Consider the following 26,254-nt stretch of genomic DNA (forward strand, 5'->3'; position numbering starts at 1 on the left):
CCTGTACAAGTGTTTCAAGTAGCCCAGGAAAGCTGAAAGTATCCTTTCGTTATGGTTCAACAATGTCCCCAAGAGCCAAGGAAGATATAGGGACCAAATTTATTTCTGCTTTCGAGACTCGTGTCCCATCAATTCAAGTCTATCTTCGTCTCGGCACGAACGTCCCAAACAGTTTTTGCACCACATTCGAAACTGATCTCTCCAGCGGGCTGTGATTAATAGTTTGAAAAATTCAAAATTGTCCGTCACTGGATGTGATCCAAGCCTCCATTTGTTTATTTGACTCACAAAATTTGCACATGCAAATTGAGATATGGCTCTCTTAGGAGCAGTCGCTGCCATAGGCACAGGTTCATATCTCCCTACAAGACAAAGCACATGATTGTTTCCTCCCCCAGTATTTAGCCGCATCTCCAGTCCCCTCTCAGACCTCCAGAGACCTGAGAAAGCAGCATCAGTAAGAGGCATCTGCCCTGCCAAGACACACTCCTAGGGCACCCAGCCATAAGTCTTTTTTGGAGGGCGCTCCAACAGTGGGCTCATAGGAGCTTGTAATACCAATCTCCACTCCCTCACAGTTGCCAGAAGCGTTTGTAAAGCATGGTTCTGTGTTTGTCTCTCCCCCCTCTCAGTTTCAGCACTCTATATCCTGTCCTCTCCTCCCACCCCTACTTCCCTTTCAGACTCATCTCATGCCTCAGTGCATGAGCAGCTAGAGATGCTCCTGGTGTCCCTTGGACCATAGTGCAGGTGTTCTCCAGTCTTCAACTTGGATTCCTCAAACACTCTGAAGTCACGAGTTCAATGTGAGGGAGTTTCTTCCAATCCCGCAACCCCCCAATACAGGTGCAGCTCGTGCTGACTACAGTGCAGCTTCTGGCAACCCCACTGCAGCTTCTGCTGCGGCACCACTCCTTCTTTCTCAGTCAGCGCCACCTATCCACAACCAGCTGTCAGTCGTGAACCAGGGTCAGCAACAGCAGATGGGCCTTCAGTGATGGTTGCTAGGTGATACTGACATGTAATGTTCCGTCCATTGTCATGGACACCAGTGCTAGAAATCACAAACACTTGTTCCCAGACTATGTTCAGCAGTTTTCCGTTTACCTAAGGCAAAAAATCTTTAAAAAGCTGTAAAACAAAAAAAAAAGCAGCAGAACAGAAATTGCAGATGTTAGAGGACCTACGTAGCACTGCACTCGAGACTCAAAAACTACCGTCTGTCCATGTGTTGGCAGCTGTGATTTAAATCTTCAAAACTTAAGCTGGAGTCCCAGGAAAAAATCATAGACTTGTTCGGTGGGAAGAACATGTTTGATCCCCTGATAGATGAAGTTATCCATAGTGCAGGATGATCCGGGACATGATAAAATCGCTGAGTACCATCCAAGTGATATTTCCGAGGCCGCCTCTCTGGAAGACCTAGTGACATCTATTGGGACCAGCCACTCTCCTCAGCACCATCGCAGGTGGTTTCCTTTACACAAGTGGGGGTGAAGACGTTCTCTCCACTGTCACGTCTGTCAGCGTTGATGAATTGTTATTTTGTACGGCTCTAAAGGGAACCCACATCCAAGCCATGTGTGCCCGAGTCTTCTTCCTGTGAACATCTGGTAAAGATAGAGAGATATGTTACGAACGGTCTTCTCCAAACACCAAATGGACTCAGGTAGGAGAAACAGCAATTCTTTATTGAGTTAAGTTATCCTGCATGGAAAGCGAAGCTCACCCTTGGCCAGCCAGTTATCAACTGCCTAGCTCAGAATCTATCTCTCCTGGGTCGAACGTGGAATGCACTGAACACAGCGCTCCACGCTCCACGCTGGGAGATTCCTTAACATAACATGCCTAGGAGAAGATTACAAGATACATCTCCTTAGAGGAGGATATAGTGATCTCACCACCCCCCACTCCCTGGAAAGTGAGAGGGAGTCTATTCCTACAACTGTGACAGGGGTTGTACACCATATTAGATTTGTTTAAACTAAGCCACTCTCTCCCCCCTCAAAAGTTCTAGTCCAGACTTCAGCTTGGGCACTGGCATTTCGCCAAACCTATATCTGTCTATGTTTGATGGATTTACATTGCTCCCTGCAATCATCCTGCAGGTGCATAGTCTACACTTCTCTTTTATGTTTCTAGTTTCCCAATAAATTTGCAAATTATTCATGTAGATGTGTTCATTCGCTTTTCCTTTGCCTTTGTATTCCTCAGAAAACGTGAGGTTGATGTAACAGTGTAAATGTATTTTTAAAGAAAATATGTAGTTATCTTGGCAAAGTAAGTCTTAATCGGGTATTTGGGCCTGTTGCCTTGCCCAGGGTAGAAAAGCCACCGTGGTCTTATAGCTGTAGTAGGGAGGAGCAAATAAATAGTTTAAGTTGCAAACTGATTGCTGAAGCCTGAATCACCTTCCTTTTATTTAAAATTTTCCCTGGCATAAACAAGGGCATGAGCATATATAGTCCATCACAAACCGAGTCTCACTATAGGCGGCTATAGCCTCGTCCTTACAGATGGTTATGGATTATGACAGTGCAGTGCTGTCACCCAAGGATTAAGTAGCTAGGATAAGTAAAGTGAAGCTACACCAAACCAAGGGCAATGGACTTCATTTGGCAAACCCTGAGACTCAAGTTGGAGCCAACAGGAAATTAATGTAGGCCCATCCAATGTAAGCTTAACAAGGCAGCAGTAGCAGAATCAAAGCTTTAGTGGCCCAAATTTGAAAATGAAGCTTGGAGGTCATCCTTTCCTTTAAGTGTGTGTATAGAAATGATATGCAGTATGCAGCCTCAATTTCATGGTGAGCAATTTTTAAATTAACCACTTCATGTTGTTTCTGTTTCTAATCTCCATGAGGCCTGTGGGTTCAGAGGAATATCATTGGCATTCATATGGTTCATTAACGTTCACTAGGGACCGTATTTCGGTAAATGTGCATTTTCATTGTTTGCACTGGGTGCACCTTTACCATGAATGCACTGCCCTCGGGGCAGCCGTGAACTCGAGTTGGCCAGGGGTAACGCATTCCTGTGGCTGCACTTTCAAGGGGGATTAGAGATCCCTTTGCAGGCGGGTGCAGTCAGTGACTGCACCCGCTTGCAAGGGGATGTCTGGGGGGTCTTTGCCCCCCTCCAGAGAATTGCTCTCAGGGGGCGCACTCACAGTGCGCCACCTTTTAGATGACGCACTGTCAGTGCGCCTCCTTAGAGCATTGTTTCCTCTGCGTCCATAATAGGGCATAGAGGCAAAGGGATTCCCTCATTTGCATAGGGCACACCCCCATGCAAATGAGGAAACGCCCCTTCAAGATAGCTCTGGCGCTTTATGTGCTCCAGCACTATCAGTATTACAGAAGGGGCCACACAAGCGTCTGTAGCCACTTCTGTACTACTAAAGTGCCCCGGGGGTGCGCAAAGTGGGCGCAAACGCCCGCTGCGCCCCCAGGTCACTTTATGTAATACAGCCCCAGCAATGCATTAAGTGGATACAGTCACCGTAGGCTAACCCTTTCACTTCAGGGTAGATTGCACACCTCTTAGTAACACCGTTTTTCAAAAAATTATTGTTAGGTTGTTTAAACACATGTACCTCTTTGGTCTCTTTATGCACTGATACAAACTATACATATTTTTTGGCACAACCACTGCTATATATTGGTGCAAACACTTCATCAGTATTGTATCGAAGCCAACCGATATAAAACATGTGGCCATGTATTCCATTTTTCAATAAATTTGCTTAATATTTTGTTCTATTCTTAAGTGAGCAAACTTGAATCCCATAATGGTGACCAAGGAAATGCTGCTGTGAACGTCTAGAGTTGGGCAACATCGAATATAAGTGGGTTTTCCTTGAGAAAGATGTCTGCTCAATTGCTTAGTTATAATAATGCAGATCCACAAATTGTGGTAGAATCACTGTTTATGGTGCACTGTCCATTTGATAAGAAATATCAGACTGGGGCTGCAGCGACCCTTGACCCTTCCTTAGGCAGGTCGCTCCCCACGCCGCGCAGCTCCACCAGACTGCGCCTGTGCTCCTGCTCCGCTCGCTGCTACTCGTTTGTGGGTTCGAGGCCCGCCTCCACCCGCAGGCCTCCACCTGCGCCTCATCGCCTCAGGTTTGTTGTTGCCACTGCTCGTTGTGCCCCCTTTTCTCCTTGTGACCCGTTGCTCTGTGCCCCCTTTTGCACTGTGACCGTTCTGCTTCTGTGCCCCCTTCTCTCCGTGTGACCCATTGCTTCTATGCCCCCTTTTGCACTGTGACCGTTCTGCTTCTGTGCCCCCTTTTCTCCGTGTGACCCGTTGCTTCTGTGCCCCTTTTGCACTGTGACCGTTTCGCTTGTGACCTTATTTGCCCTGTTTTTGCCGTTTTTCCGCTGCCTTGCCTTAGGCTTGTTTTTCCTGCCCGTTATCGCCCCTGCGGCCCCACCCCCCCGCCCCCATTGGCTCCCTCCCAGCTGCTCCTCCCTCCCCTTCTTAAGGCGGCCGGCGCGCCAAAGGCAAGCCCGTCTGCGCCCGTCCGTGCCTGGACTGCGCCCAGCGCCAGAACCCCTGGATCCCGGAGCCACCACAACACCAGACTGCACTATGACTCCATCAGCCTCCATGCACTCAACCCTGGACGACATCACGCCTGCTACCATGCCACCCCAAAGCGCACCCAAGGACCCTTCACCTGCCGGAACTGCAACTACACCAGCATCCGGCCCAACAAACCACCAACCAGAGAACCCAACCACCTCCGATGCATCCTCCTCAACACCCGCTCCGCCCACAGGCATGACCGCAGGCACGCTGTCGAACTCTGGGACCTCCTGGACTCAACCACCCCCGACGTCGCCTTCCTGACGGAGACCTGGCTGGACACCACCTCGGCACCAGACATCGCCACTGCCATCCCAGAGGGCTACAAAATCTCCTGCAGAGACCGCATCAACAGAGTAGGAGGGGGAATCGCCATCATCCACAAGGACACCCTCTGAGTATCAACCAACACGGACGACACCCTCACCACTGCCGAGCACATGCACTTCCAGATCCACAACGACCCCAACACCACCCTCAGAGGAACACTCGTCTACAGACCACCCGGACCCCGACCACAGTTCTGCGACACCATCGCCGACTTCATCAGCACCCACGCCATCGCCTCCACGGACTACATCCTCCTCGGGGACCTGAACTTCCACCTCGAGAACAACAACGATGTCAACTCCGCCGCCCTAATCGACAACCTCGCCAACCTCTGACTCAAACAGCTCGTGACAACACCCACCCACGCTGCTGGTCACACACTGGACCCCATCTTCACCGCAAGCCCCCAAGTCTCCTTCGACCACACCACCGAACCCCACTGGACAGATCACAGTTGCGTCCACTTCACCTTCAGGAAACCCACCACACACCACCGCACCCAACAGATGCCACGCCGCCGCTGGGGCAAGGTCACCGAGGACCAACTGACCGCCACCCTCGCCCTGGGACCTCCCGCAGATCCCACCAACTTCAGACAATGGATCATCGACTGCGCCAACACCCTCGCCCCACTCAAGACCTCCACCACTAACCACTCCAGCAAGAAGGCCGCTTGGTTTGCCGAAGACCTCCAGACCTCCAAGCGCAACTGCCGGAAACTGGAGAAGAACTGGCTCCACGACCAAACACCAGACAGCCACTCAGCCCACAAGAACGCCATCCGCAGACACCACCAACTCATCAGAACCGCCAAGAAGACTGCCTTCAAGGACCGCCTAGACAGCAACGCACACAACAGCAAAGAGCTCTTCAACATCGTGAAAGAACTCTCCAACCCCAGCTCCAACACCAACGACATCCCACCCTCACAAGACTTGTGCGACTCCCTGGCCACCTTCTTTCACCGCCATCCACGACAGCTTCAACACCGCCACCCCCACACCCGTCGTCGAGACCGCCACCGCTGAGAACACCACCCCCACTAGCCGGCTGACCACCTGGTCCAACGTCAATGACGAAGACACCATCAAGACCATGAACTCCATCCATTCCGGATCCCCATCTGACCCATGCCCCCACCACGTCTTCAGCAAAGCCTGCACAGTCATCGCACCCCACCTCCGGAAGACTATCAACATCTCCCTCGAGACAGCAACCTTCCCGGAGAGCTGGAAGCATGCCGAGATCAACGCCCTACTGAAGAAACCCAAGGCGGGCCCCAAGGACCTCAAGAACTTCCGACCCATCTCCCTGCTCCCCTTCCCGGCGAAAGTTATTGAGAAGATCGTCAACAAACAGCTCACCCGCTACCTTGAAGACAACGACATCCTGGACCCATCCCAGTCCAGCTTCCGCAGCAACCACAGCACCGAGACGGCCCTCATCGCCGCCACTGACGACATCTGAATCCTCATGGACAAAGGAGATACAGCCGCCCTCATCCTCTTGGACCTGTCAGCAGCCTTCGACACGGTCTGCCACCGCACCCTAACAGCACGCCTCCATGGCGCCGGTATCCGAGAGAAGGCCCTGGCATGGACCACATCTTTCCTCTCCGGCAGAACCCAGAGCGTCCGCCTCCCACCCTTCCACTCCAAGACCACCGAGATCATCTGCGGCGTCCCTCAGGGATCTTCCCACAGCCCGACGCTGTTCAATATCTACATGGCACCACTCGCCCACGTCGCACGACAACACTGCCTCAACATCATCTCCTACGCCGACGACACCCAGCTGATCATATCCCTCACCGAAGACCCCCACACCGCCAAAGCCAACCTACACAAAGGAATGAAGGCCGTCGCAGAATGGATGAAGCACAGCAGACTGAAGCTGAACTCTGACAAGACGGAAGTCCTCATCCTCGCCCGCTCCCCCTCAGCCTGGGACGACTACTGGTGGCCAACATCACTGGGAACAGCCCCAGAACCCAGCGATCACGCACGCAATCTGGGGGTCATCCTCGACTCCTCCCGCTCCATGGCCAAGCAAGTCAACGCGGTCTCCGCATCCTGCTTCAGCACCCTCCGAATGCTCCGCAGGATCTACAAATGGATCCCCTCGGACACGAGAAGAACTGTCACCCAGGCCCTCGTCACCAGCAGACTGGACTACGGGAATGCCCTCTACGCAGGAACAACAACCAAGCTCGTGAGACGGCTGCAACGCATCCAGAACGCCTCAGCACGACTGATCCTCGACATCCCCCGACGCAGCCACATCACACCCCACCTGAGAGACCTGCACTGGCTCCCCATCAATAAGAGGATCCCCTTCAAACTCCTCATCCACACGAACAAAGCCCTACACAACGCCGGACCAGAATACCTCAATGACCGACTCAACTTCTACACTCCCACCCGCAGCCTCCGCTCTGCCAACCTCGCCCTCGCCACAGTCCCGCACATCCAGAAATCCACCGCCGGCGGCAGATCCTTCTCCCACCTCGCCGCCAAGACCTGGAACACTCTCCCCACCGGCCTACGACAGACGCAGGACCTGATTGCCTTCAGAAGACTTCTCAAGACCTGGCTCTTCGAACAGTAGCAGCCCCACCCTTCCCCCAGCGCCTTGAGACCCTCACGGGTATGTAGCGCGCTTTACAAATGTCATGATTGATTGATTGATTGATTGGAAATTATAAATTATAACAAACTATATATTTTCTAATTCTGTGCAGCACAAATAATTTATTGGTGCAAGCCAGGCCTTCCTTTCCCTAATTGTCTGGCTGTTAGACATGGTGAACATTAAGTTCTTCAGATTTTTATCATTTTTCTGTGCAAAACATGGTAATTTTCTCCCGTCTCTTTTGCGCAGTAACATACCTTTGCCATGGTATCTGAAAGAAACACGTTAGTTAGATTCCTCACCTTAGAATATCCCCAGGCGTCAGGCTGGATCCGGAAAGATTTTTTGTCAGCAATACCCCTTGCGCGTCGCTAGGCGTCGTCTGCGGCTCCGCGTCCGTCGTCGGCGTTGTGCGCCGGAATGACGTCGTCGGAGTACTTAGACGCCGCCCTCGCGCGCTGACGTCAGTTCTTCTTTTTTCCGCGCCAGACAGCGCCGATCCGGGAAGAGCTTACCCCTTAGTCAATTTTTGACTAAACATTTTGACTCTTTTTGGTCTTTTGTCGACTCGACTCTGGTGCCGGTAGGATGCCTGGATTTAAGGCCTGTGACGCCTGTCATCGCCTGATGTCGGTGACGGATCACCATCGCCGGTGCCTTTACTGCCTGGGGGTCGACCACGCCGCGGAGTCGTGCCCCGATTGTCAGGCCTTGACCTCGAAGGCTAGACGGGAGCGGTCCCGTAAGCTTCTCGAGCTTTGGCACTCGGCTCCGCGCCGCTCACGGTCCCGGTCCAGGAGGAGGTCCAAGGACCGGTCGTGGAGCCGCAGTCATCATCATCGCTCGTCGGGCTCGAAGTCTTCGGGTAAGTCGAAGCGATCTAAGAAGTCCAAGAGGCGACACCGCTCTTCGGACTCCCCTCGCCGGTCGCGCGACTCGGCCGAGGGTCAGGGTGGTCCCACCCCCGCGGCTCCGCCGGAGCCTCATCTGTCTCCATACCCGCCGGTCCCTGGGACTGACGCGACTCCGGCGGAGGTCAGTGCCTTCCTCTCGGCCATGAGGGGCCTGGCTCCACCGTCGACACCTGCCGGCGCGCCTTCGGGCCCCGCGGGCTCGACTGGGCGACCTCGCGTGCCGGCGGCTCCGGCCCCGACTTCGGTCCCGACGCCGCAGGTCCCCGAGGGATCCAGGCCTGGATCTCTGTCGGTGCCGGTCGACCTCACGACGCCTCCTCTGCCGGCGCCGACACCGGTTCCACCTCCGGCGCCGTCTCCGGACGACGCCGTTCCCCGGTTTAGCCCCTGTCTGGACCCGATGCCGATGGATGACCGTTTCATCTACCGTCCGGCTCCGATCGTTCCTCCTGTTTATCAGGAATCGGATGACGGGGGCGACTGGGAGGGGTCTGAGGACCCTATGGCCCTCCAGGGTCAACTTTCACAGGACTGGGCAGACGAACTGGGGGATGCCAGTGGTCTGGACACTTCGCCGGACGCTGGCTTCATCTCTCCTCCAACTGTGGCTTCGGAGGAAGGTGCAGCTTTTTCAGTGGTGCTGCGCAATGCGGCCGAAGCCCTGGGGCTCGAGTTGCCTGCTGTGGCCGTGAGGACTAATATCCTCACAGAGGTGCTTCAACCGTCAGCAAGCTCCACAGAGCCTCTGCTGCAGTTCAATGAGGCCCTCGTCGACGTTCTGCAGGGCACTTGGTCCAAGCCCTCCACAGTTCCTCCTGTGGATCGGAACGTGGCCCGGCGCCACTGCCCTGCTCCGGGCGACCCCCAGTTTCCTGTCCCAAGACCCCACCCGAGAGCCTGGTTATCCAGGCCTCCACTTCCCAATCCTTCCCGTCCACTCCTCCGGATCGGGAATCCAAGAGGCTGGAACAGTTCGGAAAGAAACTGTTCTCTTCCCTGAGTTTGGGCCTGCGGTCTTTGAACACCGCTTGCCTCTTGGACCGTTTCTCCCACTCTCTGTGGGATGCGGTGGAGGACGTGCTGCCACTGTGTCCGGAGGAGGCCCGGACACGTCTCTCCCAGGCACTTGCTGACGGGCGAGATGCAGCGCGACATGCCATACGGTGTGGACTTGACACCACGGACTCGCTGGGTAGGGCGATTTCCACCACGGTGGCGCTCCGGCACCACGCCTGGCTGAGGTCCACGTCTTTTTCGGAGGATATCCAGAGTACCCTCATGGATATGCACTTTGATGGCGCTCGCCTTTTTGGTGAGAAGGCGGATAGTGCGTTGGCTCGTTTTAAGGACTCCCGGGCTACGGCCACGTCCTTGGGTCTCTCGGCCCCACGGCCGCAAACTTCCGCCTTTCGCCCCTTTCGTGGCCAAGGAAGGGGCGCCTCCTCACGTCCGCCTAGCCACCGGCCGCAGAACCAACCTGGTCGCGGACGTGTGTTCCGCCGTGGCGGTTCTAGAGGACAACGCGGTCAGTCCACATCCACCCCGGCAGCATCCGCCTCAAAGCCCTCCTAGTCCGAGCTTTCAGGCCCATTCCACGCCAGTGGGCCGCAGAGTTCGCCATCACCTGCTCCACTGGCGCTCCATCACTTCGGACAGGTGGGTGCTGCAAATCGTCCGAAGGGGCTACTCCCTCCCCTTCGAGACGACCTCTCCAGCCATGCCACCGCAGTGCCACCGTATATCGGAGGATCACTTGAATCTTCTGCGGGAGGAAGTTACGGCCCTCTTGGCCAAAGAGGCCGTCGAGCGCGTTTCTGGTCCAGAAGTAGGCCGTGGTTGCTATTCCCACTACTTTCTGGTTCCCAAGAAGAGCAAAGGGGGCCTACGCCCTATCTTGGACCTCAGGAGCGTCAACACCTTCCTCCGGAAGGAACGGTTCAAGATGCTAACTTTAGCTCAGGTTCTGGCTGCCCTCGACCCTGGAGACTGGATGGTAGCGTTGGACTTGCAGGACGCCTATTTTCACATATCCGTCCTGCCGGCCCACCAGCGTTACCTGCGGTTCACAGTGGGTCAGGAGCACTTTCAGTTCACCGTGCTCCCCTTCGGCCTCACCAGTGCCCCTCGGGTGTTCACGAAAGTGATAGCGGTGGTCGCAGCTCATCTGCGCAGATTGGGGGTTCCAGTCTTCCCCTATCTCGACGACTGGCTGTTGAAGGCGGGCTCACCCCAGCAAGTCGTCTCCCACCTCCAGACTACAGCCGACCTCCTGCATTTGCTGGGGTTCTCCATCAACGTGCCGAAGTCACACCTGAGTCCCTCCCAGAAGCTCCTCTTCATCGGAGCGGTTCTCGATTTGGCGCAGTTCCGGGCTTATCCTCCGGAACAGCGGGTCCGGGACATTCAGGCTCTGATTCCCATCTTTCGGCCTCTATCCTGGGTTTCTGTCAGGTTGGTGCTGCGGCTTCTGGGGCTGATGGCCTCCTGCATCCTGTTGGTGCATTACGCCAGGTGGCGAATGCGGGCTCTGCAGTGGGACCTGAAATTTCAGTGGGCCCAGCATCGAGGCAACCTGTCCGACTATGTCTTGATCTCGGAGGGCACTGCGAAACAGTTGCAGTGGTGGCTCACGGACCGCGATTGGGTCAGCGGCAGATGCCTCTCCCTACCCCAACCGGAGCACGTAGTAGTGACGGACGCGTCCCTCCTGGGATGGGGGGGCCACATGGGAGAGGCGGAGATCAGAGGACTCTGGTCTCCGGCGGAGACTCAACTCCACATCAACCTTTTGGAGCTGAGAGCGATCCGGCTTGCACTGAAAGCCTTCCTTCCCTCTGTCCGGGGAAGTGTCGTGCAGGTGTTCACGGACAACACCACCGCCATGTGGTATTGCAACAAACAGAGTGGGGTGGGGTCGTGGACCCTTTGTCAGGAGGCTCTGCGCCTCTGGACATGGCTGGAACACCAGGGCATCACCCTGGTGGTTCAACATCTGGCGGGCTCTCTGAACGCCAGAGCAGACGAACTCAGCCGCCGGTGCATGATGGATCACGAATGGCGTCTGAACTCGGACGTGGTGCAAGGTCTCTTTCTGCAGTGGGGAGAGCCTTGGTTAGATCTATTCGCCACCGAAGAGAACGCACAATGTCAGCAGTTCTGCACGTTGGAATTTCCAAGGCAGCACTCGCTCGGAGACGCTTTTCGTCGCGAGTGGAGTTGTGGTCTGTTGTACGCCTTTCCGCCTATACCACTTCTACCCAGAGTGCTGAAGAAGATCAGGCGCGACCGGGCCCAAGTTATCTTAGTGGCTCCGGATTGGGCACAAAGGTTCTGGTATCCCGAGCTACTCAGTATGTCAATCGAATGCCTCCTGAAGTCTGTGATGTCATTCTGGCAGCCAGGCGTCCCTCCACAAAGACGGTATACGCCTGCCGGTGGAACAAATTTGTGGCATGGTGCACAGCAAAGGCTGTGGATCCCCTTTCCGCCCCTCTTTCTGAGGTTCTACTCTTTCTTCTTTCTTTGGCCCAACAGGGATCTGCTTTGGGCACCTTGAAAGGTTATCTTGCTGCCATCTCTGCCTTCTTACTGCTTCCTGATCAGCCTTCTCTTTTCAAGTCCCCTGTTGTTTCCCGTTTTCTCAAAGGCATTACTCACATGTTCCCTCCTGTCCCCTTCGTAATGCCTCAGTGGGACTTGAATCTTGTTCTGACTTTTCTGATGTGCGCTCCTTTTGAGCCTCTTCACAATTGTCCCATTCGTCTTCTGACCCTGAAAACTGCTTTCCTGGTAGCTATCACCTCGGCTAGACGGGTGAGTGAGCTCCAGGCTCTGTCATCTAAGCCTCCCTTTCTTTCTGTTCATCCGGACAAGGTTGTCCTCCGGCCTCGTCCTTCTTTTCTACCGAAAGTGGTGACCCCCTTTCACCTCGGGCAATCTGTCACATTGCCCACCTTCTTTCCGCCTCCGCGTCCTTCAAAAGTGGAATAGAGGCTCCACCGTCTGGACCCAAAACGGGCGCTGTCCTTTTATTTGGACCGCACCAAACAGTTCCGGGTGGTCGACCAACTTTTTGTTGGATACGTAGGAGCTAAGAAGGGGAAAGCGGTACACAAACGGACCATCTCACGGTCGTGTTGTGTATTAAACTTTGTTACTCCTTGGCAAAAAAGGACCCTCCTGTTGGGTTGAGGGCCCATTCCACCCGGGCCACAGCGGCTACTACTGCCCTGGGCCGGGGAGTTCCCTTGCGGGACATCTGTCAGGCGGCGACGTGGGCTTCACTGCACACGTTTGCCAGGCACTATTGCCTGGACAGCCGAGTCCGGAGAGATGGCTTCTTTGGCCGTTCTGTTCTCCAGGACTTTCTGGTGTGATCTTGGTTCGCAGACCCACCACCGGGGTTGGTATTGCTGGGGTATCTATTCTAAGGTGAGAAATCTAACTAACGTGTTTCTTTCAGATGAACAAGTTACTTACCTTCGGTAACGATGTATCTGTAAGAAACATTAGTTAGTTAGATTCCTCACCGACCCACCCGTCCTCCCCGTTCTGCGAACTGACATCTAGGGTTAAGGTTATCATTTTCAGGGCCCTCGATTTTTTGGCACCAGTGTCGGTCTCTTGCATGGCTCTGCGTTCCTGGCGCGGAAGGCTATGTACAAGAACTGACGTCAGCGCGCGAGGGCGGCGTCTAAGTACTCCGACGTCATTCCGGCGCACGACGCCGACGACAGACGCGGAGCCGCAGACGACGCCTAGCGACGCGCAAGGGGTATTGCTGACGAAAAATCTTTCCGGATCCAGCCTGACGCCTGGGGATATTCTAAGGTGAGGAATCTAACTAACTTATGTTTCTTACAGATACATCGTTACCGAAGGTAAGTAACTTGTTCTTCATCCCCATTGTCATTCCTCGGGGTCTGCTAAGTGTGCTGGTAACAGACACGAGAGTGCTCCCGCTTCCCACGGCTATAAATTGGTGTGGTAAATTCTGTAAATTTAGAAAACAACTGCAAGAGAAATTTGGTTTAGGTTCCCTGTCATTTGACTGCAGGTATCACTCCTTGGGCTGTATGGAAACATACCACAACCATATATTTGTAACACCTACGCATCCTAAGCTTTTTGTCTATGGATGGCACACCTCACCTGATTTGGTAATCAAGAGATCCCACTGAATTTGACAGTCAGATTTTTAGCCTTTTTTTCGAAAACAGTAATTTCTTACAGTCTCCCTGGTGCATGAACATATCCTGGCTAAGGCTTGATCCACAACTTTGTTCCTGTGGGTGTCCTGAGAGGTGTGGGGTAACAAACATGCATGGGTTTTCTATGAGTTGAGGGTGCCAACAAGCGATAAACTGGGTGCAGTGCATTTTGGAAGTTTGGTAAGCAACAGCAAGCAAAAGGGCAGTTCAGGCTACCCGACTTCTAGTCAAAGGTTTTGCCTTTGGGATGTGTGGAAACATACGACAACTATATATTTTTAACATCGACTCTTTATAGGATTTCTGTCAGTGGGTGACAGATCGGCCTCAAACTTATTGGCTGTCCAGCAGATCATGCTGAATGTGATTGTGAGATTTTTAGCATTTTTCAAAAACAAGGTAATTCCCTCCTTTCTGTTGTGCAGTAATATATAGTTGGCAATGCTTGACCCCCAACTATGAGTCTTCTCAACATGTGTGGCATTTTCTGCTGGTTTTGGGTGCCCACAGTCGAGAATCTGGGTGCAATGGATTTGATATTTTGGAAAGCAATTAAACGTGAAATGCCAGTTTAGACTACCTGTCGTTTTTGTACTTGTTATCACCACTGAGCTGTATTGAAACCTACGACAACCATATATTTTCAGCATTGACACATGCTAACGGCATATAACTGATTGGCTAGCCGGGACAACACACTTAACAAGGTGTTTGCCAATTTTCCTCATTTTCCCCCCAAAACTTGGTAGTTTCTTTCAGTCTTTCCCACAAAGCAAAATATCTCTTCCAAGACTTAACCCACATGTGGGGACTAACCTTGTGCCGGCTTCGCTGGCGTGGAGACCTGTGTGCCTGCTCTCAGACTCTCGGCGGTGTCCTTTGCCTCCCCAGCTTGGTCTGCTCGTGTCTCCCTCCCGCCGCCGCGCCTGTCAATCTCGCGGCCGCGGTCTGGAGGGAGACTACGTTACCCAGGTGCACTTGCTCCTGAGCCCGGAGGCTCCCGCCCACCACCCGCACCTGGAGGAGATTTAAACAAGTACCTGACCCTCGGCGGAGCGGGGACTAACCTTGTGCCGGCTTCGCTGGCGTGGAGACCTGTGTGTCTGCTCTCAGACTCTCGGCGGTGTCCTTTGCCTCCCCAGCTTGGTCTGCTCGTGTCTCTCTCCTGCCGCCGCGCCTGTCAATCTCGCGGCCGCGGTCTGGAGGGAGACTACGTTACCCAGGTGCACTTGCTTCCGAGCCCGGAGGCTCCCGCCCACCACCCGCACCTGGAGGAGATTTAAACAAGTACCTGACCCTCGGCGAAGCGGGGACTAACCTTGTGCCGGCTTCGCTGGCATGGAGACCTGTGTGCCTGCTCTCAGACTCTCGGCGGTGTCCTTTGCCTCCCCAGCTTGGTCTGCTCGTGTCTCCCTCCCGCCGCCGCGCCTGTCAATCTCGCGGCCGCGGTCTGGAGGGAGACTACGTTACCCAGGTGCACTTGCTCCTGAGCCCGGAGGCACCCGCCCACCACCCGCACCTGGAGGAGATTTAAACAAGTACCTGACCCTCGGCGGAGCGGGGACTAACCTTGTGCCGGCTTCGCTGGCGTGGAGACCTGTGTGTCTGCTCTCAGACTCTCGGCGGTGTCCTTTGCCTCCCCAGCTTGGTCTGCTCGTGTCTCTCTCCCGCCGCCGCGCCTGTCAATCTCGCGGCCGCGGTCTGGAGGGAGACTACGTTACCCAGGTGCACTTGCTTCCGAGCCCGGAGGCTCCCGCCCACCACCCGCACCTGGAGGAGATTTAAACAAGTACCTGACCCTCGGCGAAGCGGGGACTAACCTTGTGCCGGCTTCGCTGGCATGGAGACCTGTGTGCCTGCTCTCAGACTCTCGGCGGTGTCCTTTGCCTCCCCAGCTTGATCTGCTCGTGTCTCCCTCCCGCCGCCGTGACTGTCAATCTCGCGGCCGCGGTCTGGAGGGAGACTACGTTACCCAGGTGCACTTGCTCCCGAGCCCGGAGGCTCCCGCCCACCACCCGCACCTGGAGGAGATTTAAACAAGTACCTGACCCCCACGTCGCGGGACCGCGTGCGGGAAGCGCCGGGCTAAGCCCGGGCTAAGCCCGGGCAAAGGGCGGGCCGTCTGAGGCCGTCCGAGGGCCGGTTGAGGCCGGGCTGGGCCTGCTCTCTTGCGCTCCCATACACTCCTCAAAGGTACTGTGCTCTTCGCTTTACCCCAAACTAATGTGTCATTGTGGCGCTTGCTCCTATTAATCAGGCTTACCTCCACAAGGCCATAGGTCATTAACCTGGCAACTAAAGCTGTGGAATCATTGTTAGTACTGCCATATTCTGTTATTAGTCTCTGGATTACACGTACATGGCCAAAAGAAAGTCTATGGAGGGAGGTGGGGGTAGTACGAACAAAAAGGGGAAAAAGGCTAAGAAAGTTATTCATGCCGCTGGTAATTGTGTTTTGGACAGGATTGAGTCAATAATCAACGATTGCCAAGTGATATTGGAGGAAAGCAGGGTACCCTCTGATGCAGCAGTGGCACCAGCGGAAGAACTTATACCTATAACTAGTAGCCACAGCTGTAAGATTCCAACCATGTTCAAAAATACTAGACAAGCATCCTCCAAAGCCCTTCCTTGCCTCACACTTAACGGGCAATCTGAGCCCTATCAGGGAGCTAATCGGGATTCCGCGAAACCAATACCTGTTATTGAAATACACTCACCCACTGCTATTCTCGATCTCTCATGCTCAAACAGGTTTACAATCTTGGAGGGCCTAGATGAGGAAGCTCCAGTTCCTCCAAAATGCCAGGAAAATGGTCTGGTTGAACACAAAGCAGTACAAACATATAACATACAGGGAGAGACCCTTGAGCGTAAAATTGACCAACTACTGAAAGAGGTAGAATCTCTGAAAAAAATAGTGATGGAATTAAACAGGAGGGTCCCATTAATATCTATGCCCACTGACATCTTATGCCATTCTGATAATTTAACACCACTAGCTCCCCCAATACCAGCCCAGAATAATTCACCGCCAACTTTAAATGGGGAGATGCAGTCAGTTTGCAATAGGACTGAGCCAACACAAAAGTTACTCGCTCAAAAACCCACAATGATTATCCTATTACCCCAAACATCTTAAAATTTGCTGGCCCCTCGAGATTTAGCCACCAGGAGACCCAGGCATTTTTCAAAAAGAAGACTGCTTTCAATTTCACCCCTGGCTATCCATTGGATAATGCGAAAATAGCTTATATGGTTAAAGTACCCAGACTTACTGCTACCCAAGCCCACGAAAATGAGGAATCTGTAAAGAACAAGCGATACATTGGCTCAGGCACGTTAGAGGTTGCAGGTCGATAATTCGTGAAGACATTGTCAGAGCAAGAAGAATTTCACTCCACACTAGCCTATTTGACTGTATTGAGCTCCTATTTACTAACACCACCCTGGCCGAGAACCTGATGCTTTTGGAATTTCGCACATCTTACCAGATCATTCTTCCATACAGATAAGGCGCTCTCCACTCTGGGTTTCTCCAGGGCAGGAGTTACAGGACAAAGCAGGGTCCCAGAGAGAAGATTCAAACTTGAATAGGGTGGACTGACTGGACCAAGACTTATTACAAGGATGTATTACAGAGTCAGACCCAATCCATACTGACCCTATCAAAGTGTCTATACTAATTCCTCATGGGCCCTCACCCCCTCTACAGTCCTCATTCCCTCGTGAGATGTCCCCATCCAATCAGATAATCACAAATTCCCATCCTTCAACGGCAACTCTAAACTTTGTCTCCTGGAACATCGCAGGGCTCTCAAAAAAACTCTTAATTCCAGAATGGCAGAAATTCATTGGCACTTTCGATGTCTGCCTATTTCAGGAAACATGGAGCGTAATTCCCCTTTATAAAACTGGGTATACCACCTATTATAAACCAGCTATAAGCCCAGGGAAAGGCCGTCCATCGGGGGGGCTACTAGTGTGGGTCAACATTACGAATAATTGGATGGTGGAGACCCACAATAGTGACTCCCCTGATCTTTTACATCAGACTATAAAAGGCCCCCACGGGGGACCAACTTTAGAGTTATTTAATATCTATGCCAGAGGGACTGTGGGTGGCCAAGCTTCCCAGACAGTGTCTGACTTGGAACGTGAAATGACCCTTATTGACCCCCATTCTAATATTATTGTGTGTGGGGATTTTAACTGCACCTTTGAACCCCTATGCTCCGAAGATCTAATGGGGACCCGTGAGGACGATCTCAGATGGGGCATCCCGCCTCTAGAGTTACCGCCCATTAAGAAATGGTCCCAAAGGGCAATACAAATGAATGCTATTGCCCAGGAGTTCAATTTGAGAGCAGTGAATGGCAGGTCTAAATCAGACACGGGTGGAGCTTTTACATATAACAGGCTAACTACCCCGTCCCGTATTGACTACATTCTCATTGATATCCACTTCTGGGGGAATGTTGTGGATATGGTCGTAAAAAATACCATGGATAGCGACCATAATCCACTGTGCCTACAAATTAATGACGTTTGGTTGAACCCGGAGCATGTGACCAACCAATTACCCCTGATGTCAACTAAAGAAGTACTGTTGGCAGGTTGTAACAGACGCCTTAAATGGCATGGGGTTTCACAACATGAGGAGAAGCTGGAAAGCATTAAGGGAATATTGGATGGGAAAAATGTGGAGCTCATTGAGGCTCAAAACAAAGTGGGAGACTCTCAACTCATATCCTCACTCTACCGAGACACTATAAGCAAGATAGGGGAATTCTTTATTCTAGACGGGAATCCACCCTGCAAAGGGGCACCATTGCAAGGATCGAATCCATGGTATTCTAAAGCCTGCAGAGAGAAAAGAATGACCCGATCAAAAGCACTAAAGAAACAAGATAGTAGCCTGATTAGAAGGGCAAGACAGGAGTATTCTAGATCCCTGGTAGTTGCTAAACGGGAATGGGAGGAAACACATTGGCAGGAGCTAAAAGAAGCATCATTGAATCGAAACTGCAATGTATTTTGGGACCTCCTTAATAGAGGAAAGAGGGCCAAAACGACAAGTATCCCGAACCATATAACAGAGCTGCAATGGTTTAACCATTTCTCTGCTATATATGCGGGAGAGGCTGCCCCTTTAGACTATGAGGATGAGCATAATTTGACCCCTGCCGTAACTTTCCCACCCGATGCTACCTTCGGGATCCAGGAAGTCACTCTGGCAATTAAAAGTATTGCACCTGGTAAAGCGGCAGGTCCAGATGGTCTTCCAGGAGATCTACTTTTACATGACCCAGCGCCCTGGGCATTGTTTATCTCTGCCATAATGAACACTATAGCCAGGGGCTCCTTAGAACCAGAGTCATGGAAAGCCGCAGTGGTGATTCCTATTTATAAAAAGGGTAATAAGGAGGATCCTGCCAACTATAGACCTATTAGTCTAATTGATGTGATTCAGAAGGTGGTTGGCCGGGTTCTCCTTATGAGATTGAGGTTGTGGATCGAGAATATGAACATTTTATCCCATCTCCAAGCAGGTTTTAGGCAAAAGGTAGGCACAATGGATCAAGTTTTTAGATTTTTTATGATCTATTGGAAAGTGGTAGTTTTAGGAAAAGGCACTTTATATTTGGCTTTTATAGATTTAAAGTCTGCGTTTGACTTAATCCCTCGCCAAAAATTATGGCAGGTTCTATTCCAACTAGGTGTTCCCCCAGAGATCCTCGCTTTTTTAATACTTCTTCGTGAGGACAACCACGCTAAGATTAGATGGGGTGCCCAGGGACAGCTCACAGGGAGTGTCGCAGTGAACAGGGGGGTTCGCCAGGGCTGTGTATTAGCCCCCACCCTGTTCTCTCTATACATCAACGGGGTGGTGGACCTCCTTAGAGAGGACCCAGCTGATGCTCCCACCCTGGCTGCTGAAAAAATTCCTACCCTCCTGTTCGCTGACGACACTCTCTTGATCTCAAAATCTCCTGCTGGCCTACAAAAGATTCTAAATAGGTTTGGTACTTTTTGCAAGTCCTATGGCCTCATTATAAACACTGAGAAAACCAAATTAATGGTAATCAATCCCCCAAGACGTTTTAGATATGTTTTTACTTTGGATGGTAACCCGCTAGACATAGTGGACTCCTTCGACTATCTGGGTATCCGGATTGCGAAAGGGATGAAGTGGAGCCCTCACTTAACCAAGATGCTCCTATGCCACAAGAGGGCTTCTGGTGCCATTATTAGAGAACAACATCTCTCTACAAGTAGACCTGTGGCACCGGCCCTTATGGTATACGAGGCAAAAGCATTATCTTGCACTATGTATGGAGCTGAAATCTGGGGCCATGAAAGCATTCATGAGCTTGTTAAGTCGGAGAACAAATTCATGAGGGATCTCATTTCTGTTCCCACATCAACCCCACTAAAACCATTGTTTTATGATTTAGGCAGACATTCTATTCAGGACATTGCACGACTTCGACCTTTATTATTCTGGGCAAGATTACGAAGGACACCGGAGCTTGCCAAGTATGCTGCAGCCTTAAGCGAACTCATACTAGCCGACACTGGGAAGAGGATAAAATGGATCTCCAATGTAAGCCAACTGTTGAGAGACATTGGATACGAAGATTGTTGGGAATCCCAGACACCCCCTTCAAAACTGGATCTCAAGAAGGCATATTGGAGATGGGTCAATGACAGAGAGCTGAGAAATGGAAATGCGGGGAAGCTGACTGAGGCTTACTTTGAGCATAAGACTCTCTGCAAATTGGAACCCTATCTGGATTTTATCCAGATTCCACTGGATAGATCATTGTATGTGAGACTCAGATTAGGAACTTTACCTCTCAACTCTGTTACGGCTGGCTGGAAGGGTCACACACGCACATCTCTGTGCCTGCCACACCTACAGAAGAGCAAGATCCAAGTGGCTGAGACCAATCTGTAGAATGTTGGGCACCAGAGACTATGTAACTGTGTTGCGTATTCTAAAAACAGATACCTCGTCTCTGACTATAGTATGTGGACTGGCCAAATTTTTGGGTTGCGCTTGGCTGCTGAGGAAAAAAAAACTTGCAATCCTTACGCACTGAAACGTTGTTGTGGTTCAGCTTTTATTCTTTTTTATTAACTCCTACACAATGAATTTCGTGCTTTTTTTTGTATATAGTGTCTTATTCTGTGATATAGTCCATTTTAGATACATCTATGATCAACTTTTTTTATTTTGCAATGTTCTACTTGATCCTTTTTAAACTTTTACTGTATGTTGTGCTTTTATGATATTTTTTTATCGAATAAAGCTTTACCTACCTACTCACATGTGTGTTTCCCTCTGGGTTCTGAATGTGGGATTATCAGACATCTCTGTATTTTCTATTGGTTTCAGCAGAACACAAGGCACCAGAGAATTTTTTGATGGGGTAATTTGATGGCTGACGATTGAAGTATTTCAGCCTGTGGTCGGCCAGCACCCAGGGGAACCTATCAACCCCAGACATTTCTAAAAACTAGATGCACACATTAATCCAAGGTGACATGGTTTAGATGAATCCCAACTTGTTTCACTGCCCAAAATCCCCTGCAACTGTCTACATATGGATAAAAAAATAATTAATTTTTTCTGCTATATAAAACTCTGGAACTTCAAGCGTATTGCAATAGACTTAATATTGACTGGCCGGCACCTCTCCATTTTACCGAAAAAAACACTACCCCACATATATGCCAATTGCACGGGACAGGAATAGGCCAACAGTTGGGAACATATGAAGACAGTTTTGACACTATTGGCTTTTAACTGACACAGATTTGGTCAGCTACAATAGGCCCACCATGGTTGAGGCATTGTTTTATTGATAGAAGTGTGGGAGCACTGGGTGGTGGGAGTTTTGATGTTTCCCACAAATTCTAGAACTTTCTGTCACAGAAATATGCAGAAATCATATAACTGATGTTTAACATGTGCAAGGCATTACAGGTAAGAAAATGTGGTGACCGGTGTAAGGCATAGCACCTAGAATTTTCAGGTGCCTAGTGTCAAAAATGTCTGTATTTGGTAGGTTTCCCAGCTCCCAGATGATCCCAGGCCCAAATGCACCTACCCACATCCCAAAAATCAACCTAATTTTAAGCTTCTTTCTTTTGCCTTTCACAGTCGCATTCTTGGGCCGCTACTTGTGGGTTACCATATTAACTAGAAATATTATGGGAATGCAAGCTGGTAGGTTTCACAATTTTAATGACTTCCAATTGTATGTCAGTGCCCGCAAAATACACGTTTTGCAAAAATGTCCTCAGAATCATCTGGTAATCCAAAATTTGTGGTGGAACAAATGTCCCATATCCCTAATTCAGATTCTTGGGTACAGTTTAAAAAAATAAAGAGCTTTCATTCATTGCCAATTTCTATTTATTACATTTTTTGGTCTCATGTTTGGTGCACAGTGAAAAAGCATTGCTATCCATGGTCTCTTAGCATGCTGTCAGTATTGTGGGTTTTAAACAAATTTAAAAAAATCTATACATGGTGCTACAGGAAGAGCCTGTCCGGAGTAATGGTATATTATTTTTGAAGAAATTCCTTTTGTGCAAACATTTACAGGTTAAGACCTTGTGACCCTTTGCTGTTTTCCTACAAATCAGTTCCACAGCAAGGAGCAAAACACTGTGTTTTTATCTTAGCCGTCTAAAAAATCCAAACAGCATCTGGCTCTTTGCTGGGGCGCTGACCCACAGTTCTGTGCTCCTGCAAGGACCCAGGTGCAATTTGGATTTTTTCTTTAGGCGTAGAAAAAAATCCAAACAGTGGCATGTGTGCCTGTTCCCCAGGAAGGAGCTGAAATTGCTTAGATTTTATTCGCAAGTCAAGAAAAAATCCAAATCGTATCCATTTCCTCAGGTTACAGACATATTTGTCTATACCCAAGGAAGGAAACACGCACTTATTTGACTTTCCCTAGCCTAAGAAATAATGCAACCAGCATCCGGCTCCTTGCTGGACACATACATGCGTTTTTGTGTCCTAGCATGGAATGAGAGGCTGTTTGGATTTTTTCTTAACCTAAACAGTGTCTAGACTTTTTCTGTGCAACAGACTCACAGTGCTCATCTAAAGCAGAAAATGTGAAATTAAGGGACTTTGTGAAATCTAATCAGGAAGTTGTGATTGGAAGGGGAGGGACTAGGAATAATACCAGTAGTAGTTCCCCACTCAGTGCCTACATCCTGGTTCAGTTTATCTTGTGGTGTGGTAGTAGCTGGGCTGCTCTTTCTGCCCTATCTCTCTCCTCCCTCCCACAGACAGGAAAGAGGGGATTTTGTTCGTGGACATGGTTAGGGAGGAGCTGGGAGCAGAAGGGCCCTGTTTGGTTTTTGTAGTCAATAACATGACCTCAGAGACACACACACCCAGAGCTGTCTGGAGTCAGACCTAAAAATGGCATGTGTAACAAGTGCATAGATTGCACAAGTTACACTGGAGAACTTTCATTCATGTCATGTACAATGGTAATCCCCAGAAATGTAGTATAGTTGGTAGCAGTGAGGTGACCAACTTTATGATTTCCCTTTCCTTGTGTCACTACTGACGGCCCGTGCAGTTGTATTCTTTAATGTAAATTGAAGTCTATTTGACTTGTTTTTCTTGCGACCTGAAAAGCGCAGTACAATTGTGACTTTTTGTCCAGTGAAAAAATCTACCTTTCGAAAAAGCATGCATACGTGTGCTTTTCATGTTTTTTATCGCCATCGTGCATCTCATATGTAGGTTGGTAGGTCTGTGTAGAACCCAGAAGTTTTATAACTTAAGCTTCCAACGCAGTGTGTTTTAGAATGTCCCTGTTGTACTGACTGAGCGGCAGCGCTGTCCCCTCTGCAAAGCACCTGCGCCCAGTTGTGCCAAGCGACCTCGCCCCCCCCCCCCCTCCCCCCCTCTCCGCCAGCCTATCCATGAAGCAGAGCGTGAACCCGCTGCTCCGTGCGTGCTGCGCGCGCTTGGAAGTTAAACAATGCAGCGTTGTGTGTTTTTAGCTGTCAAAAATGTCTGTAATAACCGCTTTGTGGTTTCTTTTAACAGGACTGTCCCAGCTGTAGTGTTCTGGCAGTGGGTGAACCAGTCTTTCAATGCTTTGGTGAACTACACCAACAGGAATGCGGCGTCTCCCATCACAGTGACGTAAGTGAGGGGTTGTTTGCACCATCTCCCCCCGTCTCCCCCTGGGACCGTTGCCACCCTTTTCCGCAGGCCTAAAGAATGTCCTATTTCAGTCAGTAACTTTGACTACTTTGTATTTCTGTTACGTATATCATTCAAAGTGAGGGAAAATGAAGGGCCATTAAGTGGCTTATTTCCAACTACAACTATTCACTGCGCCGCACAAACACCTATATTTTCAGGGTAACATAATTGGTCTAAATAGTTCTGCATTTTAGGCCAGGAGGAATTATTCCCAATCTCCGAAAGGAATAAGCAAAAATCTACATCTGTGTTAATCGCAATTCTTGTATAAATAAGTAATTCAAGCAGTCATGAAAGTTGATGAGTTTTCAGTAGAGAACAAGCATCGAACACGTGAATTCCTCCCCACTTACCACAGCACCTTCAGCCTCCCACAGCACTACACGTTTATAGAGGGTTACAGAGATACTGGCAAACACCCAGACATATGAACGCAGGCCTATCTGGGTTAGGCACAGGTCACCCTCATTACAAGGAGGGCTGTACCACACGTGCTATTACAGCACAGCCTGTACAGTGAGAGTAATTTTTTATTTTTTTTGCAGATTTATATAGCGCAAACTCGACCCAAAGGTATTGGAGCGCTTTACATGAGCACCAGTCACGTTACACAAGGACACATTCATTTTTTTGGTAGGCACGGGGAGATTAAGTGATTTGCCCAGAATCACATGATGTGGAGTCGAACCAAGGCGTGAACCTTGGTTTCCTAGCTCCAACGTCAGCAGTCTAGCCGTAAGACCACATCCTCTCCCCTGACCATTACCACACAGGTACGTTTTTCATGCATTTCAGTGGTAGTCACTACAACACGTTTGGCCATTGCAACGCAGGTAAGAATATGTAGGTATCAGTCATATATATCATCATCAAAGTAGCTTTATTCAGCAGCTTGCTTGTTTACTTACTGCCTGACTGGCATCTAGGACAGCAATGAAGGACCACCCCTTCTGTCTGACTTGGGCATGTTTCTTACAATACACAACCCTCACGGCGGCCATCAGGAAACATTGGGGTGGAGGACTCACAGAACCACCCACTTCCATGGGGTGCCAGTATGTGGTGTTGGCAGCGGGCACCTTTAAAGCAGTGACTTGTCTCTATAGACGCATGACACTAGAATCCCTATCCCCCCTGTCTGCCCTAAAGCTCAAATGGGAAACGGATATAGGGGAAGTCATCCCAGACAAGGCATGGGGTGAGCTTGTGGAGAGAGCCTGGAAGAGCAAGAGGAATGCGAGGTTTCAGTTAGTACACTTCCATATTCTACACAGAGCATATGTTACCCCAGCAAAACTGCACGCATATTAACCGGCCCAGCCAGCGTCCTGCCCGAGATGTAATGCAGACCGCGCAGATTTTAAACACCTGTTCTGGGACTGCTCGTTCCTTGACATTCATTGGGAGGAGGTAACAGCATTACTGACAGACCTCACCAATAGGGACCTAGACGCATCCATGGCTCACTGTATCCTACATTGGTTTCCACATACCTCAAAGAACAAAATCACTAGTACATTTTTAGATTTGGGTTTGCTACTAGCCAAGAGAAACATCACCACAAATTGGAAAGCGAAACAGGGCCCTAGCATTGTTCAGTGGAAAACAGAATTCCTAAAATGGGCTGAGTGTGAGGGAGTGATTAGGTTACGAATTGCAAATCGCACGTGGAGTGAAAAGGCACTGGAGAGGGCGAGAGCCTGTGAAATGCTCGTTGTAGCTCTCAAATCTCCTGAAGATGATGCGGAGGATGCATCTGTGGATGACTCTGTGGCAGCCACAGGTTAACGTATAGACAGCTTTGAGCCCACCTTGCTCTGTAACCTCACGATTAGTAGTGACGCTCGACATGCAAGCCTGATTTCACTCCGCTTCCCCCCCCCCCCCCATTCCAATAAGCCGCCCCACTGCGACATTAGCTCTACTGACCTTTTGCAGTCCGCGCTCAAGTGACAGGCCTGGGAGGGTGGTGAGGGAGGAGGGGTTGGGGGTTTAGTTGGGGATGGGAATTTTCACTGGTTGGACAGTGGCTATTGCAAGGATCTTACTCATAGGTTGTGCCTGGGCAGTAGGCATGGACATCTTAAGGAGCCATAGATGTGTCTTAAATAACCTGATTTGCCATGTGTCTTTGCTAAACATCTGGGGTATGTACCTGGACTCCCTTTTGTCCTTTTTCCATTCTATTGTTTTCCATCTTGGATCTATGGAAAATCAATAAAAATTGTTTAAAAAAAATTAGATACTTTTATAAATACATGAATGGAATTTATTTTGAGAAACAAAGAAAATTACCATTAAGACCTTACGAGCATCCCACATTTT

The 26,254-nt window shown here is 50.5% G+C and overlaps 1 protein-coding gene across 5 annotated transcripts in view; it reads left to right on the forward strand.

The window, feature by feature from the left end:
• Window positions 1–26,254, forward strand: part of SFXN2 (sideroflexin 2) — a 158,217-nt gene that overhangs the window by 52,162 nt on the left and 79,801 nt on the right. For all 5 annotated transcript variants that reach the window (XM_085606545.1, XM_085606543.1, XM_085606544.1 and 2 more), the window contains one exon: window positions 23,768–23,866. In XM_085606545.1, coding sequence (XP_085462671.1) covers window positions 23,768–23,866 — 99 coding nt within the window. The remainder of the gene's footprint in view (window positions 1–23,767; window positions 23,867–26,254) is intronic.

Source organism: Triturus cristatus, chromosome 1_2, assembly GCF_964204655.1.
Source record: "Triturus cristatus chromosome 1_2, aTriCri1.1, whole genome shotgun sequence".
Lineage (NCBI taxonomy): Eukaryota > Metazoa > Chordata > Amphibia > Caudata > Salamandridae > Triturus > Triturus cristatus.